The sequence below is a fragment of the Nilaparvata lugens genome, chromosome 2 (assembly GCF_014356525.2).
Source record: "Nilaparvata lugens isolate BPH chromosome 2, ASM1435652v1, whole genome shotgun sequence".
Taxonomy (NCBI): domain Eukaryota; kingdom Metazoa; phylum Arthropoda; class Insecta; order Hemiptera; family Delphacidae; genus Nilaparvata; species Nilaparvata lugens.
Window position 1 is genome coordinate 25,422,661 of NC_052505.1, and position 27,280 is coordinate 25,449,940.

The window sequence follows — 27,280 nt, forward strand, 5'->3', positions numbered from 1 at the left end:
TAGTGTGCAATTGATAAGTGTACTTATCATAGGTTGCGCAATGATCATATTTTGATAACCAAACAACTAAATAATTCCAAAAAATTAAGTGTCAAATTGCACAACCAACTTTAATTCTCAATAATTTCTATGTTTGTATGTATTCAATATGTATTTTTTGTTTGTTTTGTTTTGGTTGTAGAGGAAGACATTTGCATCCATAGTCACACAACATCATTCAAATAACTCAATAGAAACAAACATGTTAGATAAATTTTCAACATAACATCCGCTGGAAGTGTTAATCAATCAGCTTACTCAATTCAAGACACTTTCACAGTCACAAGACAGCAAGAGATTCAAAATCGATGAATTTGAAGGAAATTAACACATATTGAACTGACTATCTTTCTATTCAAAATTGTTCCATATGTATAGAATTTTTCAATGATTTCAAAACCTCACTCCAGCAAGACGGTTGAAGAACATAGCCGAGATGATGACTTTTGACGTTTAATGACTCAGTCGACATTAAATTTTGAATAAATAATTAATAATGGAAAGATGGTGTGTTATCCTATCCATCATCTGTTGTTCTATCCCGATCATATTCATATGATTTGTAATTGTATCAAAAAATAAATAAATAGATCAAATCTATGTAGAATGCTGGCCGGATAGCCAAGTTGACTAAGGCGTTGCACCCTTCAGTCTGCTAGTGCTACCTGGTCGCGGGTTCGAATCCCGCCAAATCCCATCGAATAGGCATATGGACCTTTGATCATCTCATAATTCACCCTCGCACTTCCCATTACCCACGCACAAGCAAAAAGCTTGATGATGTGGGCATCATCCGCAATAAAAAAATGCAATGAAAAAAATGAAAGATGATTGATAAAATTGAATTGAAAAATATCTTAAATGTCCTCCATTATAAATCTTCACAGAATCTCTCATGTCATGATATATTTTTCATCCGCCTCATTACCCGCACAAGTCTAGAGCTCATGTGGGCATCACCCTCAGCAAAAAAAGTATCTTGATGAAAATGTTTTTCTCAATAATTCTTAGAAAACTCACATCTCTTTTAATATTAATATAATGTTTTAGTCAGAGATTTTCTTTTGGTTCAGTTAATCATCTAGACACCTACTCGTTTAATTTTTACAGTAATCAATTAAATTTTTCGAATTTACAGATGATGAATATTCCAGCTTGTTTTCTGGGTTCAGCGCAGTCAGATAAAAGGAATGTTGTTGATGGCTTACTGACTAACAAGTACAGAGTCGTCTACCTGACACCCGAGTTCTGTCTGGGTGACTACTGTCAAGAAATTCTGGAAAAGGTCAGATCGAAGCACAAAATTTGTCTGGTAGCCATTGATGAAGCTCACTGCGTCAGTCAGTGGGGATTTGACTTTCGGCCTTCTTACAGGTAAAAATATTCAATGATCTAGTACTTCAGAACAGAATAAAATACAAATACTGGAAATCATTATTCTTGGAGAAATTTTAATCCAAGAATCAATAAAAGTTATGATTCTTGTGAATTTAGATCAATTATTGGCATCACTATCTAGAGAAGTAATCAACTTGAAAACTTGCATAATATAGATTCTTAATTTACCGAGGATGGTTATTATACACTCAACTGCGCAGACGCAGGAATAGGAAGTTTACTTTGCATGTTGCTCTACATTTGAAGTTAATTTAATGAATTAAGTGAGTAATGAAAAAGTTTTAACTGTTATGATACAGACCAAATAGTGATGGTGTGCTGTTGTATGTAGTGAATCCTTTGTGAATTGTGTTTGAACTCTGGTAGCTCTAATATTGTGTTCTGACTGCGTACTTAACCTAAGAATCGGCTAGTTGTTTGAATTCATTCGGGGGTACCAAGTCAAATCATGTTTATTCACAGTAAACAGTAAACACTAAGAAGCTATATGAATGAAATATATATGTACTGTTAATATAGCCCAGTGATCGGAGCAGAACTTCTTATCATTGTCTACCGTTTCAAGTGATAAGACACTAGTAGAACGGTTTCTAATATTAATTTTGTATCGCTAGTGAATGCAATCAGCTGTGCGGACTTTTGTATTTTAGCCGGTTTATCGTATCATAGCAACGTAGTTTTGAAAACTGTTTTCAAGTGCTGGCGGGAGAGTTTGAATTACGATAGCTACTTACGTCAATAACTGTTCTGTATGATACAGCTCTCAATCTTCCAATAAAGCATTTTTTTCACGTTACGGTTACAACAACATAATTAATATGAACTTCACTATCAAACAATGTAAAACATCCAGAGGTAATGCTGCTATTGAGTACAACGGTGTAAAGTACAGGAAAGCATCAACTTCGAATAAAGGCGATGTTACATGGCGGTGTTTATACAAAAACTGTTCAGTATCGATAAAAACAAATTCAAATGTATCTATTGTACGGGAAATAAATGGATCGCACGAGCATATTAGTCAGGCTGGTATAGGCCTAACTACTGAAATTGACGATGAACTTTCCATTGTGGACAAACAGGATAGTTATGATGACAATGATAGTTTTACTACTCTTCGGACGTTAATATGTGACAGTCAGTTACAACAGGATAATGACAAATTAAGAGCCAGAATAAAAGTACTAGAGGAACAATGGAATGCGGCCATCAATCGTTCGATGGAGCTGGACATTCGTTTGATGGAGATGACGACTTGTGAGCAGCCAGGGAGGCCGGAGCAGGAGGTGTCACAGGAAAGCACCCTAGTCGATCGTCTTAGCCGATTTCTCAGGACTGAACTTATTGCTGACGCCGATATGGACTGTTTTTGTAATTTTCTGATGAATTCTTTTCCAGGGAGCCAGGTAATATTGCCTTCTGTAACTGCTATGATCATACATGATGAAAAAGCTGATATATCTTTCCTGAATAAAATTGTAAATCATAATAATAATATTATTGCATTTGTTGTTAGTGATAGCCAACAGTCTGAATGTACTAATGGATGGTCTAGTTCTCATTGGAGCACTGTATTGTATGATAGGGTTTTCAATAAATTTATTAGCTTTGATTCATTGGATAAACATGATAGTTACGCTAGTACTCTGGTCAGTAGGATAGGCCCATATTTCAAATCAGCAAATTTGATAAGTATGCCCTGTCCACGTCAGAACAATACTTTTGACTGTGGTGTATATGCACTGTATTTTATTGAAGAGGTTTTGAAATTTAGGAAAATCAACAAATCTACATGCTTAACTGCAGGTCTTGAATTGGACAATGATTTCAATGCTTCCAGCTATAGATGGAGGATGCTTGCTAATGCATGTGAGGTTTTGAAACCTGTCAATTGCAGATATGGAATAGATATGGAGCAAACTTATAGTAAAATTTTTGAGAAAGAAAAATTCAAGCCCTCAAATCCTGAACCAGTCGAAGTTTTGAAAAAAAGTTGTATTAATGGAAAAGTGACTCACACTACTTGTAATAATAAGTGTAATGGTAATGTAATCAGAGTGTATGGAGACAGTCACGGTCGCGATTTGGTACACCACCTTGATCAACTTGAGCTCGGAAAATCTGTCAGTGGTTTTATCATGCCTGGCGCAGGATTTGACCCTATTGCTAATAATATAAGAAGTGACACTCATGATTTATCATGTGATGATAACGTGGTTGTTATTGGAGGGTCGAATGATGTTTATTTTAATGAGGCGTAGAAATTTTTAAGAAGCTTGATTACTCTTATCCAAGTATTGAATTTTACAAATATATTAGTATCCACAATACCAATGAGGCATGATCTACCGGACTGGTCCTGTGTCAACACCGAAATAAGAAAAACAAATAGAAGAATTAAAACGATTTGTGGGAAATTTGGTAACGTAAAGATTATAGATATTTCTGACTTAGGTAGAGAAAACTTCACAAGGCATGGATTACATCTGAATAGAAAGGGAAAAACTTCACTGGCTCGAAAATTAAAAGAACAGTTGGAGTGTGGGCATGCTGGCGGGAATGTTATTGAGTTAGGGTATACTAGTAATTCGGAAAACTAGTTTATGGTCCTGCTTTAGAAGAAGATCAATCAGAAACCCTAAAACCTTTAGACAGACAGGACCTGGAAGCATTACATTCTAACTGTAATGAAGTTAAACGGGCTGTAAATTTGATAATGTCTACTAATATTGAATTCAGAATTGGATATTTAAATGTACAAGGCCTTGAGAATAAAAATCGATTAGTCAATGAATATGCGGCAGACAATAATTTTGATGTATTATGTATATGTGAGCACTGGTGTAGGAAGACTGAATTGCCTTTTAAACAGTTGGATAATTTTAAATTGATCCAGTCTTATTGTAGGGATACTCATATGCGTGGGGGGGGTTGCAATCTTTGTGACGGAAGCACTGTCAGGCATGGCTAAGAAGTTAGAGCTTGAGTCAATGTGCCAGGAGCTTGATTTTGAAATAGCTGGTGTTTGCATAGAGATGAGTAAGGTGGTAATTTTATCTATCTATAGGTCACCTAATGGAGATCCATCAAAATTCTTGGAAAGTTTGGAAACTCTCTTTTTATTTTACGCGACAAGTTATAAGTGGAGAAACTATAAAATTGTAATTGGTGGAGATATAAATGCGCATTTCGATGTAACTGTCAATAATAAGAGGCATGTAGCTGATTTCAAGAACCTACTTAGGCAATATAACTTTACAGCACAGAATAATATGCCGACACGAGGGAAAGCTTGTCTTGACAATGTGTTTACAAATGCTTGTATCACAGAACTGAATCAGATTTGCAAAGTTATCAAGTGCACTTTCTCTGACCATGACTCTGTATGTCTAATTGTGAAGAATTTTTCTATAGATAAATCAATTAATAATACCCAGGCTAGAATTGTTACTTCTAGGCCAATAGATGTCTTAAAATTGGCCAATTGTAGAGAATCTCTTAGAAATTATGATTGGGTGAGGTTTTTTAGTAGTATGGAGTTGTCTACAGCAGGTCAGATTTTTGATAATTTTTTTGATAAATTTATGAGTATCCTTGATAGCACTATACCTCAAAGAAAGTGTAAATTTAATGGACATTTCAGGAAATACAGAATTAATAAACGTAAGAATGATTGGTACACAACCGAATTGACTAATATGAAAAACAGGATGATGATGCTTTATGACTTAAATAAGAAAGTTAACACGGAGGTAACTAGACTATTATACTTGGATGCTAGAAGTAAGTATAAAACAGCAATTATGAATGCTAAGAAAGCACACACAATTGGTCGAATTGAGAAAGCAGCAAACAAATGCAAAATGGCCTGGAAAATAATAGGTTCAGTAAACGGTAGTAAATGCAATGACGTAATTCCAGTATCACCTGATGAATTTAATGACTTCTGTGGGATTGCGGTTGATGATATAAATAGTAGGATAATGAAACCTACCGAGACTGCAATGGATATGATGCAGAATTTCATCACTGGAGAAGAGAGGCCTACTTTTCAGTTTGCTGAAGTGACCATGGATGATGTCCTCGATGCTCTGAATAGATTAAAATCATCTGGCAGTGTTGATATATATGGCCTCACAAATAATCTACTTCGGAAATTAGGTGATTGCATAGCATGTCCTTTAGTTTATTGTATAAATAAATGCAAAGATCAAGGCGTTTTTCCTGATGCACTAAAACTATCGAGAGTGATACCTGTTTATAAGAAAGGTGACAAGAATTGCCCTTCCAGTTACCGACCAATTTCATTAATTCCCATTTTTGCCAAAGTTTTTGAAATTATAATTCATAAGCAAATGTGTGATTATTTAGAGCAACATAAAATTATATGTAATGAGCAGTTTGGTTTTATTAAGAATAGGTCGACCACACAAGCTGTTGATTCACTCATCAATAAAATTCTTGAGGCTTTTGAGGGTAAACGCTTTGTTCAGGCCACCTTCTGTGATCTGAGCAAGGCATTTGATTGTATTGACCACTCCATTCTTCTGGATAAGATGACAGCAATGGGATTTCCCAATAGATTATTAAAATCCTATCTACGAAAGCGAAAACAGATAGTGTGTATTAAGGGATCAAGATCTAAGGTATCAGAAGTCAAGTATGGTGTACCACAGGGTTCCGTGCTCGGGCCGCTGCTTTTTATACTAATGATAAATGACCTACCAAGCTTCGTAAAGAATCAGACAATATTGTATGCCGATGATACAACTTTTGTAAATGAGAGTAATGACATCCACAAACTTGAAACTTCGTCGGCAACATCTATGTCTAAAGCATCGGATTGGTTTAGAGCAAATGGGTTCCTGCTGAATGAGAGCAAGACCCAGTCACTGCTTTTTGGTTTGAGGGGAGCTACCTTGTTGAACTCCTCTAAAAGTAGAAAATTTCTTCTTACTTTAATATATATTTATGGTGTCGCACGGAAGGTGTAACAGCCGAATACTATAGATTCTACATGACATATGGAACAAAAAATGTCCAGTAAATTTTCATATCGACCTTTGTTTTAGAGATATATAGATTTTTCGATATTTTTGAAAAAATATAATTCCAAGGATATGGTTGGGATGAGCTCTAAGAACATGGTATCCTATTACAATATTGAATCCATGTGCTATTAAAATATTGTGATACTACAATGTGAAACAATCAGTAAGTTGATTGAGAATGGACAATGTAGGGTCTCAAGGTCTGTATTATATTAGGACACCAGGCTGGGTCGCCAGCGGGACACCAAACGTCTGGGCGAGTCGTGGGACATTAGTTGTTCTTATTGCGTTCATCACACCAGGTTATGGCGGCCAGCTGGTGGCTCACTCGGGTCGCCAGCCCGGCCACCTTCCCTGGTATGTCTCTGGTGTCCAGCTTGCTTCACACACGGACACCACTGGAGTCTCTCTGGTGTCCAACTGGCGGCCCAGCCTCGTGACATAATGTAATATTGCTAATTTGCCTTAGGCTCATAATATTGCATTTGGACGCCAGTGAGAGTCTAGGAATGTGGAGAACGCTGCATAACTTCCCCACTCTTGGTTTCCGAGCGAGTCGCGGGGCAGTTCTCATGATGCTCCTAAATTACATTTAGGGCACCAGCAGAGACACCAGATTTCGGTGTGTTAGTGGTGGCCGGGCTAGTGTCTCAACCTAATGCGAGCCTTAGAACCTGGCCACATAGAGAGCGATCTGCGATCGTAGCGGTCATCAATCTATATCTTATGGCTATATGCTAACACTGTGTATAACGTTAAACTACTTGTAGATATGGTTTCATTCATCATATGTGTTCAATATGGAGTTTAAACGAACAGCTGACATTTATTTGTTTAAACCGATTATCTGCATATGGGCCTAAGATATTTATTTATTTATTTATTCAAGGTGATACACATACTATAATTAGGAAAGAAAAAACAGGCAATTGCCCAAAACTTCTTCAGTTCCTGGATTTTCACATATTAAAAATAGTCCAAACAATTAGGTTAAGTTCAAATTTTGATTTCTGCCAAAGTTTCCGCACCATCCGAGGAAGATAACACAGATATAAAATTGATTTTGAATTTCACAATGTTGATATAAAGCCGAAAAACAATAATCAATCCGAAATTCGATTAAATTAATTGAAATAAATTAAAAAATTTGAAGACAAAAATTAAAAAATTAAAAATAAAATTAAAATTAAAATTATATCCATATTCTCCCAATGAATTCTGATCGCAGATCGCTTTCTATAGTTTCTATGTGGCCAAGTCCTTAAGTTGTTTTGGAATAAAATTACAGTAGGTTATAATACTTGTTTCGTTGTGTAATACTCTAACGGCTGTCTTCTTTCATTTTCATCACTTTGTATAATTCGTTTTATTTATTTCAAACTTATATTATTGACCTTTTTTGATACAATCATTTTTATTCTTCATTCTGTTTCAATTTACTCGAAATTCTTCTTCAACAGCAATGCAGAAATAATTTTCACGGATTTCGATCGTCCGAATCTGTTTCTGGGCGTTTGGTTGAAAGGCAAAGACGCGTTCAGTGACCTGCGACGGTTCATGGTACGCGATGGTCTCCAATTGAAATTTCCCGGACCGACCATCATCTATTGTCCTACCGTCAAAGCGACAGAAGTTGTCGCTTCGTCTCTAACAGGTGAGTCGTTTCAAAAATTGGATTCTCAAGAAGTTTTTTTATAAATCATTGAAAAATTGTTGTACTTGATACTTTCGCTTGAGTTTTAGACAACAATTATGTTTATCAAAAATTGAGCTTTGAGCTACTGTGCATAAATCTTAGTTCTCCTACACTTATTGATTAAAGAGCTCATGTACCGTATATGATCGTTTCTCGAAGATTTTATTATTTTTCTTTCCTAGAAATACAGTAATAATTCAAATTAGCCGAACTGGAAGCTTAGAAAGCAAAAGTTTCTTGAGAGCTATAACAAACACTGTGTAACATGCTAACAAGTTAGCAAAGATAGAATATCCCCCGTATTATATTATATCTACACTCTATCACTCTTTTCTAAATTTTAAAATTAATTATCAATTTATTTAATATATATCTATTATTGTTTGGATTTGAAATTTATAACTGATATACAATATTTATCTGTGCTTATTATTAATTTCTGAATAACGGTAGATGTGTTCACTTTTTTTAAAATATGGTTATTTAATTACAAACCGATTTCTAATTTCATTGGAGTTTGATAACACTTTAGATCCAATTTCCTATTTTAGAATCAGTAATTTAATACTGTCAAATTTGATATAATTGAGAACTATTGTTTAATGTTTTTGCTTGAACACACAATATATATATTCTCCTACAACATAGTCTATCATTCTATTTGTTTAAATTGTATTGAATTGCTTGTATGCTTGCTATTCTACACTAGAAGTGATTTATTTCTAGGGTTTATTTTTAAGGAACTGAACTGATTGGTGTATTTATTCATTCTACAGATAATGGTGTGAAATGTCATCACTATCACGCTCAGTTGAAAATGTCTTTACGAACGGAAACCCACGAAAATTTCACCAAGGATATCATCAATGTGATTTCTGCCACCTCAGCTTTTGGCATGGGTATCGACAAGCCAGGTAATTTCACATTTTTTATTTATTTTTATGATTTCTAGGTAATTTTACATTTTTAGGATTGATATTCATTAACAAATTAATGAATATCAATCCTAAATACTATTCAAGACTTCAAAAATTAAATCCCCAATACAAAATTAATTTGAATGTATTATATTGAATGAGCGAAGCGAATTCTATGTTTCAAGTCAATCAGCGTTTGTCTGTTTGTTTGTACCGCAGTTACAGTCGCAGTTATGGACCGATTTGGATAAAATTTGGTATACAAGTACTTTGAAACAAGGCGCAGAAACTTATATATTTAAAAATGTTTAATTCATCACCCATTCAAGATGGCGGCCCTTTATTCGCAAATTTTACCCTAAAAATCAACCTAACTTTTGAATACTTTATCGGATCAGGCTCAAATTGGGTTCATTCTTCTCAACGCTTCAAAGCGGTATTATTTCATGTATCACATGTTCAAAATTTTTTAATTTTTGAAATTGAAGTCCCAATTCAAGTTTCAGATTTTTTTATCTTTTCAAACGTGCTTCCAGGCTCAAAAGTGTAGAGAACCTTTATTCTTCAGCGCTCCAAGGTGATCTTATTTCATATATCATATGTTGAAAATTTCAAAAAAATTAAAATTCGATAATTCCCCCTCCCACAAGTACCAAATTTCAAGTTTCAGATTTTTTATCTCTTTAACCGTGCAGCCTAGCTCAAAAGTGTAAAGAACTTCTATTTCTCAGCGTCCTCCACCGATTCTATTGCATATATCATCATACTCTAAATCCAATTTGTATGTGTGTTGTGTGTGAATAGGCGGGCGTGTGAGTGTAGTGATGTTAGTGTGTGTAGCGAGTTCTACAGTTCTCCGAACTACTAGTACTGAATATTCGAAGTATTAAGAAATACTGCAAGGGAAACTCTCATGGCAACCTTGATTGGAATATTGGATGAAATGCTTGTTCTTATTGGAAAAAAGCGACCCGGTCTACATTAGGTACGAGACGAACCAACCTAACCTAGTTGTTGTTTCGGCGTTTCACTGTTGGTGTTCTAGCTGACTAGATATTTGGTGTTTTTTGGTTGGTTTTTTGTCAATGTTATGTGTTTGAATGCGTGATAGATGTTGTTATGTATTTGTTTTGGTTGGCTAACCTGAAACACGGTTAAGTACTCTATGCTCGGTTCCATGTTACTTGCTGTTGTAATGTGTAGAAGTAAACAACGAAATAAATAGATAATGGCAGCAGCAAGAAGAGTTTTATTTGTACGTTCCTAAAATACTACAATGGCGACGAGGATAACGGATAATGGGAAAAAGTGAACGTAAAAATTATCAAAGGGATATTATAAGTGATATTGTAAGTATAGTGTACGTAAGTATAGTGAACAAATTATAAAACGATGGTAAATCCTGCTGAAGCTGGTGGTGGTACAGATAGAATAGTCGTCACAGGGACGATAGGGAGGGTTTATGAATTTGATTTAAAAGAGAACTGGTCAAATTGGCACGAACGACTTTCCTTGTATTTTTCTGCAAATGATATTACTGAGGCTAAAAAAGTCCCTATTCTATTGACCTCAATTGGCACGGAGGGTTATGGCCTGTTCAAGGACTTGTGCACACCTGCTTTGCCTTCGTCAAAAAGTTATGCTGAACTGGTTGAACTCATGTCTAATCACCTTCAACCCAGACCAAGTGAAATCACTGAACGTTACAAATTTAAAGAACGCCTTCAAAAAGACGACGAAACTATTGTACAGTATATAGCTAATTTGAAAAAACTGTCCATGAACTGTGGGTTTGGAAATAACTTAGAGTCAGCTTTGCGTGATCAAATCGTATGGGGCATCAGAAATACTGGTATTAAAAAACGTTTATTAAGTGAACCTGATCTTACTTATAAAAAATGCATTGAACTGTCTATTTCTCTTGAAACAACTCTTCGTGGTGTAGCTGAATTGAATGCAACTAGTAATTTTACTAGTAGTAAAATTAATTACAACAAAAGTTTCAGACCTTCAACTTCAACAAATTCAAGTAAACCTAGTAGACCTAACCTTACGGCGAATCCGCAATTTTCCACAACTAAAGGAGATCCAGGGCAATGGAAAAAATGCTACTGTTGTGGAAAAGCAAATCATTTGAGTAAAAATTGCCATTTTCGAAACTATAAATGCCATGTATGCGGTAAGCAAGGTCATTTAAAAAATGTATGCAAGGTAAGAAAAACTTCAGGTAAGCAAAACAATAATTATGTTGAATCTGATTCTATTGTATCTCAATCTAAAACTTTAACTGAAGAATTCAACTGTCTTGATATTGCTTCTATGAATAATCTACGAATTGAGAAGTCAATTAATTATGTAAAGCCTATTGAAATGAAATTAATTATCGAAAGTAAACCTATCAATTTTGAAGTGGATACTGGTTCTGGCATTAGTGCAATATGTTATTCTGATTTTGTAAAACAATTCCCGGACTTGACTGTAAAATTGAAACCAACTGATGAAGTTTTTCATAGCTATGTAGGTGATCCTATTAAACCGGTAGGAGTAGTTCATGTAAATTGTGCAATCAACAAGAATTGTAAAGAAAAAAGTTTGCAATTGTATGTTATGAAATCTAATAAAGAGGAAAGAAATGTTTCACCAATATTAGGACGTTCTTGGTTGCAAGCTCTTAAGATAGACTTAGGTCAATTGAATAGTCATTGTAAACCAACAATTCAAGGTTTGAATCAAGTAAATGATAATGAATTGGAGCTAGAAAAGGTAATAAAGGATTACCCAGTAGTTTTTTCCGACAAATTAGGAAAGTATACTAAACGTAAATTTGAGTTACATCTCAAAGATGATGCACGACCAATATTTTGTAAACCAAGGCCAATACCATATGCAATTAAGGATAAGGTTGAACTTGAAATAAATAGACTTGTTAATGAAAATATTCTGACGCCTGTAGAATCTAGTGAATATGGTACACCTATTGTGCCAGTGATGAAACCAGATGGGTTAATTAGGTTATGTGGTGATTACAAAGTCACCATAAATAAAATGTTAATGATTGATCGACATCCAATTCCTAGAGTTGATGATCTATTTGTAGCTTTAAGAGGTGGTAAAAAATTTAGTAAACTAGATTTATCACAAGCATATCAACAAATAGAACTAGATGAAAAGTCCAAAAAATTGGTAACTATATCCACTCATAAGGGATTATTCATGTACAATCGATTACCTTATGGTGTAGCTTCTGGGCCAGGATTATTTCAAAGGGAAATTGAAAACCTATTAAGAGGTCTAGATAATGTTGTAAGTTTTCTAGACGATATTTTTATTACTGGTAAGAATGATGAAGAACATATTAAAAACTTGAAAGCTGTTTTGTCAAGACTGGAAGATAGTGGTCTAACTGTGAAAAGAAGTAAATGTTCATTCTTTCAAGAATCTATTTCTTTTCTCGGACATGTAATAGATGCTAAAGGTTTGCATATGAATAATGATAAGGTTAAAGCTATTGTCGAAGCTGAACCACCTACAAATGTGTCTGAATTACAAGCTTACTTAGGTTTAGTTAATTACTATGCTAAGTTTTTACCGGATTTGTCTACTGTTTTGTCACCAATGTATGAATTATTGAGAAAAGATGTAAAATTTGTATGGTCATGTAAGCAAGAAAAAGCATTTACTAAAAGTAAAGAATTATTGTTGTCAGGCAATGTATTAGTGTATTTTAATCCTGATTTGGACATTGTGTTATCTTGTGATGCTTCTCCTTATGGACTAGGTATTGTGTTGTCTCATCGTTTCAGTAATGGTGATGAAAAGCCAATCGCTTATGCGAGTCGTACGCTAACCAAAGCCGAAAAAGGTTATTCTCAGTTAGAAAAAGAAGCTTTAGCAATAATTTTTGGCGTGAAACATTTCCATCAATACTTGTATGGTAAACATTTCATATTGAAAACAGATCATAAACCGTTGACAACTATTTTTGGTCCTAAGAATGGTATTCCTCAAATGACTGCAAATAGGTTGCAGAGATGGTCAATATTTTTGTCTGGTTATGATTATGAAATAAATTATGTTAGATCTAAGGATAATTGTAATGCTGATGGATTGTCAAGATTGCCTCTACCTAGTAAAACTATTGATGATGAAGGAGAGGAGTATACTTATTTGAATTTTGTAAAGAGTGATGTGCAATGTTTGAATTTTTTCGATGTAAAGAAAGAAACTGCTAAAGATGTTGTATTGAGTCAAGTATGTGAATATGTAAAATATGAATGGCCTGATAATTCTAAAATTGTAGATAAATTGAAACCGTACTTTAATAGAAGAAATGAATTGTATGTAGATAAAGATTGTCTAATGCTTGGTAACCGTATTGTAATACCTGTTTCATTGAGAAAATTGATTCTAACTGAACTTCATAGTAGTCACCTAGGAGTTGTGAAAATGAAAAGTATGGCTCGATCGTATGTATGGTGGCCAAATATCGATTCCGAGATAGAAGAAATAGCAAAATCTTGTAAATTATGTTATGAATGTAAGTCGAATCCTCCTAAAGTAACTTCGGCATGGAAGTGGCCTGCTGCGCCCGGCCATAGAATCCATATTGATCATTGTGGTCCAATAAAAGGAAAATATTACTTATTGATTACCGATGCTTATTCTAAATGGTTAGATGTTATGGAAGCCTCTAGCTTAACAACCGATTGTACTATAGATTTGTTGAGAGTGTACTTTGCAAATTGGGGTATTCCCTTGATACTTGTGAGTGATAATGCTACTTGTTTTACGGCTGATGAATTTCAAAAATTTGTACTTAGAAATGGTATAAGTCACTATAAAACCGCACCATTCCATCCTGCCTCGAATGGAGCGGCGGAAAACGCTGTAAAAACATTTAAGAATAAGATAGAAGTTTTGTCAAAGGAAATGTCTAACGTGAAACAAGCTATTTCTAAATTTTTATTAGAATACAGAAATACTCCGCATTGTACTACTGGAGTTTCTCCTGCTGAATTACATGTAGGACGTAGATTGTTAACTAGACTTGACCGAATCAAACCTATTGTACTAGCACAAAAGGTATTGAAATCTGAAATCCCGGCTAGGACTTGTAACAAAATAAATTTCTCGATTGATGACATTGTTTATGTTAGAAATTACAATAAGAATAAAAGTACATGGATAAAAGGAAAAATTATTGATCAAGTGTCTCCTGTAACTTTCATTGTAAAAACTGAAGATAATCTAATTTGGAAAAGGCATGTAAACCAAATGAGGAAATTTGTTGAACAGGAAAATGTACCAATTGTTGATAATAATTTGAATTTGGATGAATTGTTAAAAGATATTCAAGGTAATGAGTTTGTAACACCTCAAATAAGGGAGGAGAATTGTTATGTATTTGTTTTGGTTGGCTAACCTGAAACACGGTTAAGTACTCTATGCTCGGTTCCATGTTACTTGCTGTTGTAATGTGTAGAAGTAAACAACGAAATAAATAGATAATGACAGCAGCAAGAAGAGTTTTATTTGTAAGTTCCTAAAATACTCCAAGGTGATCTTATTTCATATATCATATGTTGAAAATTTCAAAAAAATTAAAATTCGATAATTCCCCCTCCCACAAGTACCAAATTTCAAGTTTCAGATTTTTTATCTCTTTAACCGTGCAGCCTAGCTCAAAAGTGTAAAGAACTTCTATTTCTCAGCGTCCTCCACCGATTCTATTGCATATATCATCATACTCTAAATCCAATTTGTATGTGTGTTGTGTGTGAATAGGCGGGCGTGTGAGTGTAGTGATGTTAGTGTGTGTAGCGAGTTCTACAGTTCTCCGAACTACTAGTACTGAATATTTCTCCGAACTACTAGTACTGAATATTCGAAGTATTAAGAAATACTGCAAGGGAAACTCTCATGGCAACCTTGATTGGAATATTGGATGAAATGCTTGTTCTTATTGGAAAAAAACGCAAAAGAAGATGATAGAATCATCTAATGTTCCAGATTTCGACTACCTCAATTACAGTTGAGAAGTACGGGTGGTAGTATACTAGTCTATAACATGAAGGGATTGAGGATTTTCACCCACCTCATAGCTTTACAGTCAGTGAATCTATCCTATACTATTAAAAGAGCAATTTCTGTTTATATGTTTGTTTTTCACCGGATCTCTAAAACGGTTCTAACGATTCTCACGAAATTCAGAACGTAGTAGGTTTATAATATAAAAATTCGATTGCACTAGGTCTCATCCCTGGGAAAACTCGCTGAAGGACATTAAAAGGATAATTATTATTCGTCCTTGGAAAAATAGCTGATAATAATTATTTCGTCGTCTGTTGATGATGGAAGTGAGTGAGCGAGCTCATGTGTGTGGGACTGTGTCAAAATTGTGACTCAGCTGTTGAACTTTTGTAATCATTCAATCAGGTACTTAGTGCCGGTTGCAAAATGCCGGGTCATTTTTAATCCTGATTAATTCCAGTTGAACCATCTTCTTGAAATGGTCTTCTCTGATTTGATTCACGTGAAATTAATCAGGATTAAAATTTAACCGGCTTTTGTGCATCCGGGCCTTTGTGAGGGAAATTTTTGCATTCCTCTGGGAATTAAACTCAATTTACTGTGATTAGATAGAACATTTCTGTATGAACTATGAATGTTATTATAATATCTTCTTTCGTAATAAATTTGTTATGCTTTTGTACTCCAGAGCGAAGCTCGGTCCCCGATATTATAATTTGAAATGACCATCAATGGAAAAATATTTTATTGCAGTATTTTAGACACCAACCACCTAGTTTTCGCTACCAATTTAAAGAGTTTCACACAAAGAGTTTAACACACACTAAAAGTCTACGTAATCGCTATATCCACTAGACCACGGAAATCAAAGAAAGCAGATTCTACATGGTGGAATTTGAAATTCATAATAGTAAAGAAGAGGTAGTAATGAATGAGAAAAAAGTTCTGACCGAATAGTTGAGAATATGATACAAAATACAATATGTAACGACCACTTAGCATTAAACAACCCAACAAAATCATGTATCGCATGACCACCTTCCTATTTAAAAAAATAAAGTTGCATTCTATATGGCGGATCCAAGATGGCAGACCAGGTTTCTAAATTCATTGTAAAGTAGTATTTTCAAATTGAGTAGGATTCCCAATCACACCAACCTTGGAATCACATCTTTTTATGAGATACTAAGCCGTTCTCGGATTTTTTTATCTTTTCTGCTTTGAATAGTATTGATTAATAATGTGAATACCATTCTTTTTTTCTTGAAATTCCGTATCGAAATCATGTATCGCATGACCACCTTCCTATTTAAGAAAAAGTTGCATTCAATAAGGCGGATCCAAGATGGCGGTTTAAAGTCATATTAAAGTAGTATTTTCAAATTGAGTAGGATCCCCAATCACACCCAACGTCAAATTACCTTTGTGTATGAGATATTAAGCCGTCTCAGACTTTTCACCCACTCTGTATATCAGACAAAATGAACTATAATTTGAGATATCATTGATGAATAGAAGAAAGATAAGTAGTCCATAGTTAGTCCATCATAAATTTTATTGTCATCAAATTAATAGATAAGTCATTCTATTCTATTTTATATAATGATTGTTTCTTATGTTTCATACTTACACCCTTGATGGACATAATGGGATAAATATTCATTTTAGTTATTTATTCTGTATTTGGCAGATGTTCGTTTGATTATCCATTACGGAGCTCCAAGAGAAATCGAATCGTATTATCAAGAAATTGGTAGAGCGGGGAGAGATGGTCTTCCTGCTGCCTGCCATGTATTCTACTCAAATGCCGACTTCGGTGTTAATGCGTAAGTCACACAGAAGTTACAAAAGCTCGAAACAATTTTTCCAAATTTCGAGATTGAAGTTTCTGCAGTCTTCAAAGGAACATGAAATTATTAAATTGAAATGTTGATTAGCAACAATTCTTTTACAAAAGTGCATTCAGATTATTACATTTTGAAAAACCAACAACAATTGCAATCCTCAACGCCATTAGTATAAAGAAAATCCATTTATAGATAGTAAATAAATCAAGTATTGAAATCGTTTAAATGCTAATAATTGTATTATAATTCTCATCTATTTCAATTTATATGACGAACTGATTGTTAATATTTCACTTTTGAATTATTATTGACGACACTGCAGTCTAAATTTTCTAATATTGGATATTAATCAGGGTACTCACGTGTGGAACGCTTTCGAATTTAACATCCATTTTCAACACTGCTGTCTTCATCTCGTTGTCTTTGGCTGGTAGGATGCGGTCGGTTGGTATAGGCGGTGTTGTTCTTTTAGGATGCTTTGTGGATCGAATTGCATTATAGTAATCAATGAACGAAATAATTAAACGAAACTCCGAATCAATATCAATAATATTAAAGACCTAGTATTATCTCCAATCTTTTATTATTGTTGATATTGAAATAGCTCATCTATAATGAATAATATTTTAGTTGAATAGAATTTCATACTTTTATCAGGCTTCAATAATAAATTATTGTTGAATAAAAAATCAAATTCCTTTATTATCTCTTGTAGAGTTGTAATGGGAAGGATGTATTCTTGAATATCCTTATTCAAGGATGGACAGTTATCTGATCAAAGTCCGCTGATTTATTTAGATACAAGTCAGTAGTTGTATCTAAGTACAGTACTCCTGTTGTTCTTCATCGATCATATTGTATATTTTGATTATAATGATTATACTCCACTTAATTTATTTCCTCCACTTAATTTCCAAGATCCATTTAACCTTTGAATCATTCAGAGCTGTACTCTTATTGTCAGTTATTGTGAATTAGTGTATGCACCAGCATACTACTCTACATTTATACATATTACTCTACATAAATAAGGAAATCTAATAAAATATTGATTTGTCTTTCATGTTCAGGTTCTTCAATATGCACCTCCAAGGAAAGTTCAAAGAACACCGTGATGCAATGGCTCGGTTGATGGAAAGGTATCTGGAAAGTCACAACTGTAGAAGATATATTCTCATATCATACTTTGATGACAAATACAAAGGAAAGGGCACTCAACCGAATTGCTGCGACAATTGCAATAAAAGGTATCCACTTTTTAATGTACAATACTTCAAATTATGTCTCTAGGATTTTATTATTTGCTTACCCTACTCAATGATATGTTTTTTTTTAGTTTATCTGTAGAATTGTCTTTATGAACTACAATTGAGCCCACACATCGACAAGCTTCTTGGTAGAGTGGACATTCGAATTGGATCACTCAAAGTGCGAATTACAACTTTAGACACTCATTCAAATCTCTGACAGTGAAAATGTTGAAAAATGGGTTTTCCTTAGAGTTTTTATCCACTTTGGTAACTTAATAGTATACAAATTGAAATGCTCTGAAAAAGGGCACCAGCGAAAAGCGAGGTGCCCATCTATAGTGTGGTCCACGTTATAATGACAGTGGATAAAGATAGAAGAATAGCGATGCCGATTCTCTGCATTAATTAATCATATTTCTACACTGTAAAAAACATAATTGTCATCGTTTTGGACCTAGAAAAGGATAGTACAACCGGCTTTGTCGAATGATAGACAAGGATAGCAAAACCAAAGTTGATCAAATACTGTCATTATAACGTGGACCTCACTATAGAATTGATATTCTGAAAAATCTAATCTAATAATGATTAGTTCCTGTTTTGATTACTAGCAGCCGCTTAGACGAAAACCGATCTTGAAGTATATTGGACTATTCATCTGAAAACTTTTATAAATCCTAGTAATCCACATGAATCAATTAAGATTTATGTTTTTCACTTACAAATGATTCAATCAAATCTCTTTTTAAATTGCAGTCTCAACAACAAAGAGATTAAGAGCGATAAACAAGAGATAGACATCAGTGGAGACGCGGTAATGATGTTGAAAGCAGTCAGGGTGTTCAACGGCTTTTGCGGTCTCAAGTTGGTTGTGCAGTTTCTAAAGGGCTCTCGGGCCAAAACTTCCAAGGCGATGAAAGAAAACCATGAACTTTTCGGCGCGGGTAAAAGTAAAAGCGAAGCATGGTGGAAAGCTATCGGTGAGTTTTCCAAGTTTCAGTTATTTTTTTATTGTTAGGAGATAGAATAAACGGTTTGCTCTTAGTTATTTTTTAGTTCTTAATTGTTAGAATATATATATATTGGATTAACGGTTACTTTTATAGTATATTTTTTCATAAATTGAATACTGTTACTCGTATCAGAGAGTTTGTCATCACCTTTAAAATTTTAGTTTTGCTTGAACAAACCTAGAAAATACACTTACTTATTGATTTAAATTCAATTAGAATAAAAAAACAATAATTATCATTCTAAATATCTATATCAACTATCTGTAAAATACGGCTGGAGGTAAAGAACTACTGGCATAAGTGAAACACTTGTTCGCCAGTAGGACTTATTAACTGTTTCTAAATCTTAAGTTAATAATTTAAAATGGAATATTTTTATTCAAACAATGGAAAGTATATTTTAAATAAATGCTATAAATTGTAAATTAATCCTGACAATTCTGATTTATTCAGTTATTTGTTTATCTATTCATTCATTTATTTACTTTTTATTGATGTAATCACAAATCATATAGCTGGGAGAGAGCAATAGGCTCATCTCAAAAATGGTGCTCTGATTTTAATTGTTATTGTTATTCACAACGATGTAAGTAAAGAAACATATAAAATTGAGTTTTTATTTATAATTATTGTCATTCTTTTCATAATTCATGCGCACAGTGACTTTCCGAACACTCTGTGGTAGGTATAGGTTATTGTATTGTTGAAAGTGTTAATTAGAAACGCAGAACTTATTTGCTGCTTCAACAGAAGAGCGTAATAGTAATCATAATCACAATCACAATATTGTGTATTGAAAGTATCCTGTTCATTAAGTTGAAATAATTATGTATTTGTAGATGATAATTGAGTAGGATACCTTGAAAAACCTAATCACAAGAAACCTAGAGATCAACTGTATATTGTATAGTAGACTTTCTAGGTATTTGAGATACGTGTACTTGTACAACTGTGTAAACTCTTTGAAATAAGTATTCTTCATCTAGGTCGTCTATTAATCAGAGAAGAATTGCTGACTCAACAAAGCTTGAATACCTTTGGTGGAAAAAATCAATTTCACAGATTCGCGACTTCTCTAAGAATCACACAGAGTGGAGAATCGTATATAAGGTATGTTCCTTTTCATTATTCAAATCAATCGAATAATTCTCTCTAGCAAAGAGTATACTGAAATTGCTGTAGCGTAAATTACTTATTGTTAATACGTTATTGCTTGAGAAAAACAGTTAACCGTCAATAATGTATGGAAACATTAAATGGTTAAATCATTAAACATTATATGGTCATAAATGCACCAATAGAATGTCCAGTACCATTAAATATACGATGTGTGGCTAGAAAAAATCAAACTGATGCTAAAAAAAAATATTTTCCATTATTTACAATTTGATGTTATCTCCTTCAATGTACTCTCCTCCTCGGTCTATACACGGCTTCATACGAATTTTCCACTGTTCATAGCAATGTTGCAAATAATTTTCGGTAAGTCCATACATTACCTTCCGTCGCTTTTTCTTTTAATGCTCCAACACTCTCAAATCTAGTTCCTTTGAAGGCTGACTTGACTTTAGGGAAAATAAAAAATCACAGGGGGCCAAATCAGGTGAGTAGGGTGTATGGTCTAAGATGGGAATGTTGTGATTGGCTAAAGACGTCTTCACTGATAACGCATTGTGAGCTGGGACACTGTCTTGGTGCAGGATTCATTTCGGAACCATTTTTGCACACACTTTGTTCATGTTGAAACTTCCTTGAAGAATCTGTCTAACATTTTCCTTGTCAATTCCTGTCAACTCAGACATTGCTCTGATTGTTGAACGGCAATCTTCTCGAACAATTTCACAGATTTTTCCAATGTTTGCATCAGTTTTTGCTGCCAATGGTCTGCCAGTGCGAGCGTCATCACTTGTGTCTTCGCGGCCATCTTTAAATCGTTTAAACCACTCAAAAACTTGTGTTCACGATAAACAATCATCGCCGTACACTTGTTGCAACATTACAAACGTTTCACTTGCAGATTTTCCAAGTTTAAAAAGAAATCTGATGTTAACACGCTGTTCTTTCTGTACACTCAACATTTTTCCGACGCACAGACAAAGCGACAACTACTTAGAACAGACGCCACGGGCAGACTGAGTGCAGGAGGCAGATAAAACTCGAGTAGTAAGTTGAGCAAGAGTCACTTGACAGGCCAGGCGACTTTCAGCCTTATTGCATTCGTTTTATTCCTTCACCTTTGCTAGTTCGGCTTTTTCTAGCCACACCTCGTATGCTTTCTTGGATTTTATGGAAAGATCCTATAAGTTTGATTCATCTGGTCGTTTCTTGAAAATACCTACAATATTGATGTAATTTTGGGTTGATCCATCACATTTGATTTGAAAATTTTCCACAGAAACCCAGAGACAAGGAATAGAGTGAGGCTGACGCCATCAAATGATATGCTGAAGATGCTAAAATCCACCACAGAAGAGCAGCGGAAACCAATTCCAGCCAAAGAGATTCCGGCGAAATTGTGAGTTACAAATAATGCAGGTTTCATTCAAAGAAAATATAACATTCTCAATAGTGGATCATGAAGTTAGTTGGAAGTTGAAAGTATACGTCGAACGACTAGTTGAATTAGCTCTATGAAGCTAGTTGGAAGTTGAAAGTGTACGTCGAACGACTAGTTGAATTAGCTCTATGAAGTTAGTTGGAAGTTGAAAGTGTACGTCGAACGACTAGTTGAATTAGCTCTATGAAGTTAGTTGGAAGTTGAAAGTGTATGCATATGCAATAATACGAACGCCTCCAACAAGCTATCACATTTTGTACAGTTAGTTGGTTTCAGACTGAGGCTGTGGTTTTTTACCAATCACTGAATCAATTTGACTGTACAATTTCACTATGCAATTTTACTGTAAAATTTATAAATTACAATTACAATAATTTCAAATTACAATATTCTACTGTATGATTTCTGCAAGTTTACTGCTATTCACTGTATAGTTGATGCAATTCTTATCACTGCAAAAATTACACAATAATTAGGTACTGCAAATTTACCGTACAATTACCGCATTAAATGTACAATGTTCAAATGAAATCATCAAATTTCAGTAGATGTCATAGATTTTTAGGAAACTCATAGTTATTTGCTAGCTCAAATGTTTTCTTTATATCTGAATTCGAACTATGCATAGTTTCATTGTTCATGGTTGGGATTACAAACGAAAATCCCTAACGTTCTTCAAATGCTTCAGATTAAATGCTCTGATTTAACACACATTGTTCAGTAGTAAAACTAAAGGTGAAATTTAAGAAACCAAAAAACATCTTGAATGTAATTTTAGTGAAATCAGTGAACTATTTTGAAATGTGTTTCAGTGCACTCATGTTGCTGAATTAAACACTTAAGTCCGTTTTCCCAATTCTAAGTTGATGTACTGTATAACTGTAATGTAATGTTTGTCTATTATAAGTTAGTTCAAGCCTTTGAAATTCATGTGAATAGATGAAAGTTAAAAGATGATAACATGTACCGTATTTTGAAAATTGAAATTTGAAAATTTTATTTCATGTATCTATAATCTGTAGAACCCATCAAATTCGATAACATTTTGTTTGGTTTGCAGGATTGAATTCACTTTCTCACAACGAAATATGCCTAAGTTAATAACGGGAGCCATTAATCCACCTGAAGATGTGAAAGGAGATCAGAGGGGCGCATCAAGCAGCAGTACTTCAGTCTCTAATCAAGTTGGCAGTGTAGATCAGGATGATGGCTTAGCTGATGAAGAAACTGCTCTTCAAGTGAGTGTGTCTCAGAATATGTGTGACATCTTATGATTTTTTAAGTTATCAGATTTGTTCCAAAATTTCATTAGAATTTATTGAAATTTAAAGAATAAAGCATTAACAAACATAAATTTTGAACTGAAACGTTGAGAATACCCGTTGTTTTTCATTTACTCCATTTTGCATTCATTCCACTTGAATTGACCGTTTCACATTTATCGGCTGACACTTAAATTTAAATTGTCAGCCGACAATCAGTAAATGGCCATCAAAGTTCTGTACCAGTAAACATAATATCAGCTCACTTTTTCCAATCAAATATAACCGTAGAACCTTGTATTTTATTAAAACACTTGTTCTTTTACATGTTTCAGTATGATGTGTACTATGGTCTGATAAAACAAAGAACTGAGCTAGCACGCCAACACGAATGCATGCCTTATATGATAGCAAACAATCAATTACTGCTCGCTTTGTCAAAGGATAGGCCTCACACTATGGACGAACTGAAAAAAGGTAACTTATGCTCTATTTTTCTGATTTAATACATTGTTATAGTGGTGAACCATATGCCATTCAATTGGATACGTACTATTTCAAATGAGCTGTTTATTTTAAGTAATATTAGTGGTTTCTTATGTGATAATAAAATTGTTAAAAAGGTTAGAAAAGGAGATGAATTCTTTGATAGACAAACCATCAAGATAACTACTGTCCCTCAGCAAACGCTCTGCTTAGGCTGGCCACTAACGGTTGGACATGCATGATATACATGACGACGTCATACATTGTTGTGTCATCACAGCGAAAAGCTTTGAGAAATTTTTTTTGAGATTGTTTATTTAATTTTGTTTTTTCTTCTTCGCTGCTCTATTTGAAGTTAAATTATTCTTCTATTATTATAATTTGTAATTTCCAATGTTTTTTTTATTGTTATTGGTTGTTTATTTTATGTTATAAGCGTCTCGCCGATGAGAAAACATGCATGATAAACATGCTTGCACATTCAATTTTATCATGCATGTCCTACCGATAGAGACCAGTCTTAAATAGGAAGGCGTGGAGTTTTACAAAGTGAGCCTTGTATAGATATTCTTTATGAGAGTGATTAAAGGTGTTAATTATGTTAGATTTCATTTAAATATTGATGAAATACGGTTATAGGTTTTTTGTCGCAACAGAGCACATGCATATCCATGCAAAACTGATTAACACCCATCAACCTAACATTATACAACGTATCAACTTAAAATTCAATTTTAATTATGTGACCATGTCACAACCAGACGCATCCCCACATTTTTTAGCCAATATGCGCAGTTTTGTTCAATTGTGTCGTGTCCATCACTCTAACTCAACTCAAAAAATTCAACTTAACACAATATTCAACTACTCACTTGATACAGCAAATCACTACTTGAAACCCAACAGCACAATTCAAATTCAACTATACATCTCTGAACAAGGTTCAGTCTAACTTGACACAACACACTCAACTTGTTTCAATTCAACACAAACATTCGGTTTTACTCTGTCTTATAACTCATCCAGAACAACTAAAAAAAAAAAAAAAAAATGCCGGTACACCTCATTCGATCACGCTTAAGGATGAATGACCCTCATTCATTTGGAACCTAAACCAACAATGCAAACAAAACGCTGTAATCCTATCCTGATTCTGATCAAGCGGGGCCACTCTTTAAAGTTCATTTCCTTAAATATAATGATTGAGCACAAAGAAAACGAAGTTCAAACAACAACGAGTGGGATTGTCTAATGATTAATGCTTTCGGTTTCCAGTGGAAGGTCTTGGAGAGGTGAAAGCTGAGAAATTCGGAAGACACATTCTACAAACTATAAAACAAGCTGAAGAAGATTTCAAAAATAAGCCGAAGAAAAAATTGATAGAAGAAGATGAAGAGGATACAGAAGCTGAAGATGATTCACTAATGTTGAAGTAAGTCTGTAATAAATTTATCATATTCTAAACACTCGTATCAGTTGTTGTGTTGTAATATTGGTTAATAATAAAATAAAAACAAAAAACGTATCTACTTCTCTGTAAGTAGAGAAGACATTACATTGTGTTTTTATTCATTAGTTTTTCCTACTAAAATATAATTAGAAAATACAACATAATATAATGTTTTCATCTCATTAATTTGAATTTAATCCAATGAATTATCTTTATCTCAAAAATACATGGATAAACTTCCAGTAATGAGCTCTCGTCACTATTTTATGGTTTCAGTTAGGCCTATATGTTACATCTCATATTTAAATCAAATAAATTACATCATTCTAATAGAATTGAAATTAGCATCTATTCTTCAATCTTCGATTATTATCTAATTAATCGAATGAAACAAACTCAATATTTTTTCAATAAATATAACAATGTTGTCTGGAATGTAGATTTTTCCACGATAGAAAATGTAAACATGATATTCCATGTAAATAAAACTAGTCTATCAGAAGAGGTTAAAATAATGTGTTTATTTCTATATTCAAGTTTATATTTTCCAATATGAGCGAGCACTTCCTGTTTCTGATCAAGATTCTCTTCTTTTCAGTGACATAGTTGAGGAGATTTCTCGAGAAAGTGTCAGTAAAGAGAATACGTGTAAGACTGCAGGTGAAAGTGATGTATGGGGTGATGAAGATGACAGTTTTCTAGTCGACGTGACAATTGAGGAAGACATTTCTAAAAACATCGAACCAATAAGTGAATGTTCTGCAAGTTTTTCGAGTGATAACAATAGTTCAAAAACGATGTCCTCTAAAATAGATCCTAGTATCTCCTGTAGAACAGATGCTAATAATGATGTAAAACACAACTTGAATAAGTTATCCGGAAATAATAATTCTCCTAATGACAAAGTTCCTCCATTGTCTCCTATATTGGTGGATTTTCCTGATAGAAAGTCAAAAAACCTTTCAGTTGTCAAAAAGCGTACCATCAAATTCATTGACAGTGATGACGATGATAATGATGAAACCAGTAACTCCCAGTCGCTAACTCAGAAAAAATTGCCTGCTTGGATGTTGTCACAAAATTCCACATCGACTACCAGTAAGAAGTCGAAAAAATGTTCTTTGTTCAAGTGAAGTATTCGTAAAAAATGAAATTATAGCATCTAAATGTTATTGTTTTTATATGTCATGAAATAATCTTGTTGATGAAATGGAGGGGTGACTGCTCCGTTGTACATTTTTCTTGTAACAAGAAGTGTGAAATAATATTGTTTTACTTTATTGAAAAGTGTTTTTTGTATTCTCTATATTTGCTAATAAAAAAGATTCTTTGCTAAATCAATGATAATCCTTCCTGTGTGATTTTTGAGGTCGAACATAGTTTTTCTCAACTTTGGGTATACCAGCCATCACTCCGGACTCAATCTCACATTCGTTTGAGCCGCGCAGCATCCTGAAGTAGCCATTTTCACCCCAATCATCGTTCCAGGAGTTGGCGATCAGCCAATAGGGAACGCCGTTCTCAGAGCCCCATCCGATTATTTTCACCGCATGTCCTCCGTGCATCTCTCCACTTACGTGCTGGTAGATTCCTGTAAAATAATATATTCAGTTTTTTATGTATTTTTAGTGTTTTTTACAACAAGCACTTATTTTAAAATTAATATTGGGAGATAAAAACAGCCTAAACGTCTACTATTTCTTTTTTTATATTTCAAGAAAATACTTTTCCCAATAATGCACTTCTTCTCAATAATACACTACTTCTTTTCAGTAATAAACTGAAGTAGTTATTTGTGCAACTAGTGCGCAAAGTGACAGTTTGCTGCACCGAAAGAAACGTTTACGCACGAGCCGTAGGCGATGGCGGAATGGTTTCTTGAGTGCAGCAGAGGAACTTTGCTCACGTATTTCACATTAAATTTTTCCCACAGTTACCATTGAATATGAGAAGTGGTTGATTATGGGTAAAATGATGGCTGAAATCCATCAAATGTTTGTCTGTATAATTTTGTTATTAATAACAACTTTAATTTATTTTAAACTTTATAATCCAATTGAAAATTAATAATTGATAATTTTTTCAAATCAAAATTGAATTAATCCAATTAATTTGAAATTTGAATAATTTTGAGTAAATCTTAATTTATAAATAATTTTCAATCAATCAATTTATGAATGAAAAAATATTTGAAATAATGAATAATTAATAATATTCAAAATGTATAATTTAATGAGTTCTCATTTTTATTTATTTGAAAATCAGAAAAAATATAGATAGAACA

General features: G+C 33.8%; 2 protein-coding genes across 2 annotated transcripts in view; one reads left to right on the plus strand and one right to left on the minus strand.

Annotated features, from left to right (window-relative positions):
• LOC111045012 (Werner syndrome ATP-dependent helicase homolog) overlaps positions 1 to 26,401 on the plus strand; it is a 32,773-nt gene extending 6,372 nt beyond the window's left edge. Inside the window, exons 4-18 of the mRNA XM_039420026.1 lie at positions 1,178 to 1,416; positions 2,576 to 2,808; positions 5,359 to 5,598; positions 6,680 to 6,845; positions 7,925 to 8,142; positions 8,961 to 9,098; positions 16,822 to 16,957; positions 18,049 to 18,225; positions 18,985 to 19,208; positions 20,228 to 20,351; positions 21,637 to 21,756; positions 22,859 to 23,036; positions 23,396 to 23,537; positions 24,822 to 24,978; positions 25,595 to 26,401. Coding sequence (XP_039275960.1) covers positions 1,178 to 1,416; positions 2,576 to 2,808; positions 5,359 to 5,598; positions 6,680 to 6,845; positions 7,925 to 8,142; positions 8,961 to 9,098; positions 16,822 to 16,957; positions 18,049 to 18,225; positions 18,985 to 19,208; positions 20,228 to 20,351; positions 21,637 to 21,756; positions 22,859 to 23,036; positions 23,396 to 23,537; positions 24,822 to 24,978; positions 25,595 to 26,129 — 3,027 coding nt within the window. The 3' untranslated portion in view covers positions 26,130 to 26,401. The remainder of the gene's footprint in view (positions 1 to 1,177; positions 1,417 to 2,575; positions 2,809 to 5,358; positions 5,599 to 6,679; positions 6,846 to 7,924; positions 8,143 to 8,960; positions 9,099 to 16,821; positions 16,958 to 18,048; positions 18,226 to 18,984; positions 19,209 to 20,227; positions 20,352 to 21,636; positions 21,757 to 22,858; positions 23,037 to 23,395; positions 23,538 to 24,821; positions 24,979 to 25,594) is intronic.
• On the minus strand, positions 26,160 to 26,612 carry LOC120349830 (cathepsin B-like cysteine proteinase 3). Its single transcript, XM_039420887.1, has one exon. It carries the CDS (start codon positions 26,559 to 26,561, stop codon positions 26,334 to 26,336), a length of 228 nt encoding a protein of 75 aa, XP_039276821.1. The 5' UTR covers positions 26,562 to 26,612; the 3' UTR covers positions 26,160 to 26,333.
• Positions 26,613 to 27,280: the final 668 nt, after the last annotated feature.

What these genes read in the sequence shown, in the direction of transcription:
- LOC120349830 (XM_039420887.1), bottom strand. Translation starts at nt 26,561, where the DNA reads ATGCACGGAGGACATGCGGTGAAAATAATCGGATGGGGCTCTGAGAAC.